The 9644-nt window shown below is 31.5% G+C and overlaps 1 protein-coding gene across 1 annotated transcript; it reads left to right on the top strand.

Annotated features, from left to right (window-relative positions):
• The first annotated feature begins 209 nt into the window (after positions 1 to 209).
• Positions 210 to 7907, top strand: LOC112507264 (MLO-like protein 9). Its single transcript, XM_025111768.1, has 15 exons — positions 210 to 332; positions 1321 to 1378; positions 1463 to 1689; positions 2451 to 2567; positions 3227 to 3284; positions 4435 to 4523; positions 4646 to 4720; positions 5164 to 5252; positions 5570 to 5619; positions 5945 to 5985; positions 6454 to 6627; positions 6787 to 6822; positions 6902 to 6969; positions 7402 to 7462; positions 7656 to 7907. Exons 1-15 carry the CDS (start codon positions 210 to 212, stop codon positions 7905 to 7907), a joined length of 1518 nt encoding a protein of 505 aa, XP_024967536.1.
• The last annotated feature ends 1737 nt before the right edge of the window (positions 7908 to 9644 follow it).

Genomic DNA, 9644 nt, shown 5'->3' on the forward strand with positions numbered 1-9644 from the left:
TTGCTTTTTCTTCAATCCAAACAAAACCCGGTTCAAGTTTGTTAAAACATTTTTCATTCCCATTTTCAATCTGGTTTAATTTCTTCTTCCAAATCAATCGGATTTAATTCGATCGTATGCAATTGTTGACGGTGGCAAAAGGGAAGAACAAGAACATATAAGGAGGATATGATAGTGAATCAATAACGTTAATTGCAAATAACGTATAAATGGCGGGGGATGGAGATGCGCGAATGCTCGATCAAACGGCAACGTGGTCCGTTGCCATTGTTTGTGCGGTCATCGTCATACTCTCAGTATTGTTGGAACATATTCTTCACACCGTGGGACATGTAATTATTCTGATCCAAAAATTAAACATTTTTTTACATCTGTATATACAATCTCATACTCGTATCAATTATATCGTGAAGTTTTATTACAGGAATAATGAATTGATTACACCTTTTCCATCAAATTGTTCTTTCTCTTTAATTGTTTATCTGAAATGATGTAATTGATACGATTATGAGACGTTCGTTGATAATTCTTTTGATGACATATATAACATCATTTTGTTTTAGCTTCTGAACGAAAAAAGCGACTTGTTTTTTAATTCCTGAAATGATGTAATTGATATGGTTACGAGATAGTTATTGATAATTCTGCTTGTCGACATGCGTAACGCTATTTTGCTTTAGTTTCTGAACAAAAGACTTGTGTTTTTTTCCTGTAATAATGTATAATTGATATGATTACTAGACATTTCACTACAAGAAAATTGGTTTTATAGGACGCCTAGAATGTTTAAGTGTCCTAATAAAATACTCTTAGGACTTAAACTTGTAGGATCAAATCAAAAAGCGTATTATCTAAAAGTGTTACAATAGGTTTATAGGACGCTTCTAGGCATTTGAACAACTTTTTTAAGACACTTTTATAGGGAAGTATCATATTAGCGAGTTTATAAGATAAGTGAGATGTGTTTATATGACACTTTTATAAAATAGCTAACACGAACGACCCTTTATCTTAGAAGTGTCCAAAAAATTTGTTAAAACGTCTTATAAACCTATTGTAACGCTTTTAAATAGGACGTTTTATAGTTTGGTCCTATAGACATAAGTCGTATAAACTATGCTATTAGGATGTTTAAACATCTTATAAACCTAATTTTGTTGTAGTGTTTATTGATAATTATCTTGCTGACATGCGTAAGGTTATTTTGTTTTAGTTTCTCAAAAAACGACTTGTTTATTTGAAATGATGTAATTGATAAGATTACGAGACAATTATTTTGATAATTCTCTTGCTGACGTACATTTGATAATTTTGTTTTAGTTTTTGAAGAAACGCCATAAACCTGGGCTAATGGAAGCACTCGAAAAGATCAAAAACGGTATTTGTTAAGGTTTTTTTTTTTATCAACGTTTATCAGAAATCTGTTATCTTACGTTGGAATTGTATTTAATTGGCGTTCCAGAGCTTATGGTACTCGGGTTTATTTCGTTGCTTCTTACGTTTAGCCAGACGTATATTGCATCGATATGTGTTTCGAAAAATCTTACAAAGGATTTCTTGCCATGCAAGAAACAAAAATATGAAAAGGAGGGTGATATTATTGAGGAAGGTGACGGGGTTGAGAGAAGGAGATTATTATGGTATGAACAAAGAAGGTTGGCAGGTGGTAAACCAGTTGAATGCAAAGAAGTAAGAATCTTGTTTGATTTCTTGAATTACCCTTAGAATATGTGCAATAAAGATCTGTTGTCCCTAAATTATGTGTCCTTTTTTTGTCTACCAATCACATCACTGTCACAAATTTGGGTTTATTGGATACCAAAAATGTCCTAGTATGTCATTAGACTATTTTATTGGTGTCTTATTTAAAAGTGTTGTAATAAGTTTATAGGACGTTTTTGAACGTCTGAACAAATTTTTTAGGACACTTTTAAAAGTAAGTGTCCTACTAGCCTTTTATACAACATTATTTCAAAAAGTGTCTTATAAAACAAGTGTCCTATATAAATATATGTTTATACGACAAAAAGTGTTTTAAAAAACTTGGTAAGACACCTAAAAACATTGTATAAATCTTTTAAAATGCTCTTACATTGGACACATAATTGTTTGGTCTTATAAACGTAAGTTATATAAAGTATTTTATCAGGAAACTTGAACACTTAGGATGTCTTATAAATCCGATTTTGTTGTAGTGCGTGAAGCCACATCATTCATTTTTATTGAGGAGAGAGGATAATAAGATGAATTAACTAAATTTATATTAAACAAAAATAATGTTATGTCTTCAAGTAATTGGTGATATAGGAAGGAGACTGGGAATTTGGGGATAACAGATTTTTGTTCGAATATTTGAAGCTGCGGATGGATTTGCGAACACCAGATATAATGATTAATTTACGACCTCCTAAATTTACTCCGATGATAATATTTTTTGTAACCGTGACTAGGGATACGAGGAGATTATATCAGTTGCTGGATTACATCAATTGCATATCTTTATATTTTTCTTGGCATGTTTTCATGTATTTTATAGTGCAATCACGATGATTTGCGGAAGCATAAAGGTATGAATGGTTTATTCTCGTATATTTTACGATTGCTTATTAAGACTTAAGTTGATAGGACTGATCTTTTAATAATAAAAAGTTGATAGCATTAAACACTTGTGTATCATATGTACAAGTGTTAGAATAAGTTTATAAGACGTTTTTAGCGTCTTAACAAGTTTTCAGAATAATTTTGAAATGAAGGGTCTTATTAACTTTTTTATATGAGATTATTTGAAAAAAAATGTCTTATAAAATAAGTGCTCTATAAAAATGTGTGCTCATATATGATACTTCTTAAAAGTGTCATTTAAAAAAGCTAATATGATACTTTATTTCAAAAATATCCTAAAAAACCTAGTGAGACATCCAAAAACGTCATAGAAACTTATTGTAACATTTTTTATATAGGACATGCAATTGTTCTAAATCTTAAAGTTTTATAAAGTAGTCTATTATGACAGTAATAAATTTTTGATGTCTTGTAAACCTATTTTTTTAATACTGAAGTAACCGTCTTTGGCCGTTCTTACTTGTAACTTTTGCTAAAATTTAGCACACTCTGGTGCAGATACCCGTTGTTTTCATATTAACAAATACCACAATAAAGTTGTGAAACCACAAATATAATGGTTAATAATGTGCTTACTTAAAAGCTACGCTTTTGTTGAATGCAGACCCGCAAGTGGAAATACTGGGAACGAGATATTTTGCAGGAACATGTATCGCATGGTGGTATGATCATCGGTGTATTTGTTACTTGCATTGTTACGTTATTTGCAATATGATAGAACGAGTTTTCTAACTATTTTACTTGCGATTTCGTTGAAAACTAAGAATATATTTAAATGTTACTCAAAATCGCTAGTTACGACATACTTTAGTGTTTTTTCTGTATCAAATATAATGGTTGTTTTTTCACACGTTTCTAAATTTAAAAAGGCAAAACTGTATATGGTACTTAAACTTCCTTTTATAGTGATCAAAAGCCTATGATTACCCCATCTCCAGGATGAGTGATTTTGATACCATCGGGTTTTGTTTAAATTAGTATAGAACGTTTTTGGACGTCTTAACAAGTTTTTAGGATTTTTTTTAAAATAAAATGTCGTCTTAGCTATTTTAGATTACACTTTGGAGAGTGTCCAATGAACACATATTTTTATATGACGTTTGTTTTTACAAGACATTTTTTTCAAATAGTGTCATAAAAATTAATATGATAATTTATTTCAAAAATGTAGTAAAAATCTTGTTGAGATACCTAAAAGCGTTCTATAAACTTGTTGCAACACTTTAGAAAGAACGTTTTATTGTTTGGTCCTATATATTTAAGTTCCATAGAGCAATCTGACACTTTCACGTTTGTGGCGTCTTATAAACTCAGTTTTGTTGTACCAACAACTGTTGTTCCAAAAAAAATAAATTAGTACCGGTTAAGTCAAATATCACCAGTAAACAGTAGTCCTTTTGAAATAAACTACTCACTCTTTTGTTAGCTTTAGTATTTGCATATTATTTTTAATAATCTTGGTATATGAGGGAAGCTCGTTTAGGAACCCAAAATTGATTAAGAACTGGGAACGACTCACAACCCGACGTGAGTACCTCTTCACTCCTCAGGATTAATGTTCATCATCAATAAATTTTTTATGATGAATATGGATGTATTATTCATCATGAATCACACATTTCATGATGAATATGTTACAATATTTATGATGAATAACACGTCCATATATTTCTCTGATGAATACTCCACGTGTCACATTGTGGCGGTTTCCGGTTTCTTAATCAATTTTAGGTTTCTAACGCAACTTGCCCCATGATATATGATGTCTTTGACCCAACTAATTTATGAGATTCATGTCATGTTGATGCATAGAGTCATTAAAATACCGGCTTGCAAAGGAATTATCTTTCGTAAAACATCACACCGGTGCTTTCACCCAAACTCCAACGATGTTTTACATTGTAAGTAAATCATAACCAGGTGTTATTTTGCCGTATTTTAGCAAATAAATGATTAGTTTGCTAATATGCGAGAATTATGATGGTTAGCAACTCGATCACATTCAAAAAGTCTTTCATTTCAGGTTTGCTTCTTTCGGCAATTTTTTATGTCTGTTCGTAAATCGGATTATTTGGCTATGCGTACTGCTTTTTTCTCGGTGAGTTCAAGCTTAAGGCTCTCGGCTAGGTAGCAGGAGCAACTTTTAATTTATTATGATTGTGCAAAACTTTTGTAACTTTGAATTTATTTAACTATTAATATCAAACTCAATAGTTACAATTTGATACGCATTTTCAGGCCTGGGGCCGGGCCTCTCAAGCCCATTTTCAGTGAGGAAGAAAACGACCCTAGGGTTGAAAAATGGTCCAATCGGGCTTTTTTATGCCAAACTTTTTTAGGCTTTTTCTGGTTGGGTTTTTTGGCCCGGGCCCAAAATTTCGGTCTCATTGAGCTTTGATGCCTGTCCTTGACCGTGCTTCAGGCTCACTAGGCCCAAGATTTTTCGGGCCCGACTAAACAAAGCTTCGGGTTGGGCTTTTTATCCATCTCTAAATATGTATATATTTTTTATACTGATTTTGTTCGAATTTTCGTATATAGGTTCATCTAAGTCCTGGGAGTCACTTCAACTTTCAAAAGTATATAAAGAAGTCATTAGAAGATGATTTCAAAGTAATTGTAGGAATCAGGTAATTATTCATCTATTTGCATATTAGTAATCGTTACAAAAACGTTGATGTTGATTGTAGTTCACACGTTTTCTCGGTTTTATCTTATTATGAGACATTTTAGATATTTGCTTATTATAGTCAAATATCTTTATTAAATTACGTGTGAACTGACCATAACTTTTAAAATAGAATCAGTTCTACTTTTTTGTTTATAGTTCGTTGTAAATTAATGATTTCATGACAACTTTGTGACGGAATTAGATTACAAATAATAATAAAAACTCGTTTGCTCTTATTTTTCATATCGATCTGACCACGTTTTATGACAATTCCAGTCCGTTATTATGGGCTACTGCAGTCCTCTTTCTTTTTGCAAACGTTGACGGTAAGACATCTATCTTTTGTATCGTTAGAGGATCAATACGGTTTTCTAATCATTGTATTTGGTTTGACGTATTATATTTTCTTTTAAGAACATCATAGTTGGGAACATGAAAATGGCTATAGTAGTTGACAATAACGCGTAAAATTGCCGTTATAATTATTAACTTGTATTTTTTTTTATGAATTCTTGTCAACTACAGTTGTTTTTTTGCATATATGAAAGTATAATAACTGGTGAATACGTTCAAACCAGATATAATGATTAAAAATGTTATTCGTTGTATCTTAACTACTAACTGTTTAGTAATCGTTGGTAATGTTTGCAGGAGCTCGTGCTATGACTTATCTTTCTTTATTTCCCGTATTCGTAAGCATCTTTTATCTTCTATTGTTAATCGTCTTATTGGATAAATAAATTCATCATTTTTTAAATATTTTAAAATAATCCAGACATGTGTTTTTTTGGTGTGCTCAAAGTAAAAAGAACATGACGGGGAACATGATTTCCAAACCCGGGTTGACCGAGAATCACGTGAGACCAGCCTGTTTTCGTGAGACATATGAAAACAGACTGGTATCACGTGAACCCAACCTATATATATAATAAAAAGTTGAGAAACATTAGGAGTATATGTATTATAATCAATATAACCGATCTTCGATGATGGAAAACTTGTAAAAGGGATTACAATATTGGTTTAATTGTTTATGGAGAAACTTTTGATGATATAACAACATGAATATATAAAATTTCAGTTATTATGTACTGTAATTGCTATATTTGTGTTTGAAGTAGATTTCTTTGATGAATAACTAATCATTGATTTTGCTAAAGATTATCTTAGCCGTTGGAACAAAGCTTCAAGCAATCGTGACACAAATGGCTGTTGAAATTCAAGAACGACAATCTGTGGTACAAGGGATACCGATTGTCGAACTCTCCGATCGACACTTCTGGTTTAATCAGCCGAGATTAATTCTATATCTAATTCAACTCACACTCTTCCAGGTATTTATTTGCAAAAACTGTAGCGTTCTTAAGATTTTATGATACATGTTTTAATAAACGACGAGTGAATCAGTCTAATCGTTGTACTTGCTAAGATGCCAAAAAAAAACGCATTGATTAGAATGTCGTAACGTGTGATGTATTTTTTTTGTTCTGCAGAATTCATTTGAGATAACACACTTCTTTTGGATATGGGTAATCGTATTTAATTATTCTAATACTTTTTCCATTCGGTTTTAATGAATACTGCTTGAGATGTTTTTATTTCTCGCAGTATGAGTTTGGACTCGATACTTGCTTTCATGAGAATCCGGTTCTTCAGTACGGTAGAGTCCTTATAGGGTAAGTTTCGAAGCCGTTCTTAATGCGTTCCATTACTTTTACTACATAGCATACGAACTTTCATCGATCCCTATCTAGTCCACGAGGTTCAAGTTCGTTTCATATGTTAAACTTGACAAACCTATCGAAAAGCAGGCTTGGCCCATAATTGCGAATTGATGTTAGAGTCTCACATCAACTAAACTTGGACCATTTCTTATTAATATATTTTAGAACCTCCCTTCTCTCCGAAAGGGCTTTTTTGGACAGTAATCTAATGAGGTTCCATATTCTCACTTAGTATCAGAACCATTAATGCTCATTCTCGCATGGTATCTGTACTTGTCTAGCCCTCTCTCGACCCTTTTGTACAATGTGTTTTTCTAGTGTGTTGCCTTGATTTTGGATTATTATTATTATTATTATGACGTTTATCGACATTTTATTTGACAGAATTTTCGTACAAGGCTTATGCAGCTATAGCATACTTCCACTCTATGCCCTTGTTACTCAGGTAATTTCGTATATTTGCTAAAATAGAAAAAAGAAACTACTGAAAGACGATATAAACTTAAAAGTTTTGAGTTTGGACTTGTTATTCCCTAATCTATGATAAAATTTCGTTCTCTTTGAATGTAGTTTTTAGTCTTTCTAGAATCATCTAACGATATGTATCTTAATTGTTACGTTTTGGTTGAAAATTTTAGATGGGTTCGACGATGAAGAGGTCTATTTTTGATGATCAAACATCGAAAGTTCTCAAGAGTTGGCATCAAGGTGCAGTGAAAAAGGAAAAAAGTGTGCATGGTAAAACAAAGACTTTAGGGAATCCAACCGAAGCACCAGCAGGTGCTCCGGGCAAGGGTAAGCCGGGTGATATATCGAGATCGGTATCCTCAAGACAAAGTGCCAACATTGTTGCGAGCGTTGACATACCCGATGATAAGACACCTTCGTAAAGGCGACCACAATGCATCCATTAGGAATCTCTATGTGTAGATGTTCTCGTGTGATTTGCAAAAGGTTTTTTTTTTTCTTGAAACGCAAAACGCGATTTTAAATTACAGATGATAAACTTTACCAGTTGTTTCAAGTCTCGTGTTTTGCCCCTGAATTACTATAAGGCTACTTATTATTATCTTTTCACTTGGGATAAACTTTATAACGCTACAATGACTTGTATAATAAAGTTGTATATTTGTTTAATTGGTCGTTTTATGGTTCAATTGGAAATTCTATTGCCTTTGCATTATGCTTGTCTATGGTTCGCTTGGAAATTGTTTGGCCTTTATTATGCTCGTTTATGGTTTCGATTGCATATTTCGTTGTCAGTTTGTGTTGGAGTAAATTATATCAAAATAGAACCAACTTTTGACTATGCATTCTTATTATGGAAAAGTGTCTACGTCTTTGAAAACCAATTCTCTGACCTTTTCGTTTTGAGAGGCCAAAATAGAACCAAGTTTGTTTGTGTTACTATAATGGGAACATGAATTTGGTCAATAAGTTCCTTATTTAAAAGTTGGTTCTCTAAAATAAAAACGAAAGCATAATTGCTTTCATTTTACTGCAGTTTTCCGTTCACATTTTTTATGGTTCAAGATTCGTTTTTTTTTTCATGCCTAAAAAGTATGAGTTAGTTGTAAGATTTTTCTAATAAAAACTAGTTATGTTCGATTATGTGATGACGCTTTTTAACCACGATTAGTTATATCCCAATTAAAAGGCTGATGGAAATCAATATTTTCCCCTCTCTACAAAACACTCAATGTTCAAAAGAGTAAACTACGTTTTTCGTTTACGCTTTGAGAAGAGAGGTAGTTTCCTTCTATAGTAATGTGTTGGTCGATGATGGTGATACATGAAGTCCAAGATGGTTGCTGTTGAACGGGAAGGGAGTGTGGGTCACCATGAAAAATGGGTGAGTTAAGGGGTTCATGGGGAAGGGGTTTATCTATACTATGTTATAAAATATTTGACAAAAGTTTTTAAAAATCATTTTTTTATGTATGAAGTACTGTTTATAGATGTATATTACTTAGAATTCAAGATTACAAATAGAATGTGCATGAGTACATCTTATTAAAGCTTCATGTTTGAATTCGTGTAATGAACTGCAGATAAACACAATCAGATACATGATAAATATCATTTTGAATATAAAAAATCTAAAATATAATTAAGATAATAATTGATTTCTAACATAATATTTAATTATTATCTTAAAAATTATTTTATTAATGCAGAAATAAATTAGTTTGTTGTTAAACTTTAATTAAATTATAATAGTAATTGAATTGAAGAAATTACACAAAAATGAGAACTTTTAAATAGTTAATTTGATACTAATATCGATTATTTTTTTTTTAAATTTATATTTCACTAAAAAATAAAAACATTTTCGTTTTGTCAAAACATTATAACATCGATAGAACCAAAATATAAAACGAAACATTAAAAACAAGATATATTGCATGAGTACTCTTCTAATTTAATCTATACTATATTATAAAACATTTGGTTAAAACTCTTAAAACTCTTAAACTCTTAAAAMCTCTTAAACCCGTTCATCTCTATCCGATTTCATCCCATATCTGAATTCGTGTAACTAACTGCAAATAAACACAATCAAATACAGGATAAACATCTCATTTTAAATATAAAAAATTTAAAATATAATTAAGATAATCATTGAG

This window comes from Cynara cardunculus (assembly GCF_001531365.2).
Source record: "Cynara cardunculus var. scolymus isolate 2C chromosome LG 1, CcrdV1, whole genome shotgun sequence".
Lineage (NCBI taxonomy): Eukaryota > Viridiplantae > Streptophyta > Magnoliopsida > Asterales > Asteraceae > Cynara > Cynara cardunculus.

Excerpts from the sequence above, each read along its gene's own strand:
- LOC112507264 (XM_025111768.1), top strand. The coding sequence starts at position 210 with ATGGCGGGGGATGGAGATGCGCGAATGCTCGATCAAACGGCAACGTGG. Across the intron at positions 333-1,320 it reads TTCTTCACACCGTGGGACAT|TTTTTGAAGAAACGCCATAA; the intron begins GTAATTATTCTG and ends ATTTTGTTTTAG. Across the intron at positions 6,628-6,786 it reads TTCAACTCACACTCTTCCAG|AATTCATTTGAGATAACACA; the intron begins GTATTTATTTGC and ends TTTGTTCTGCAG.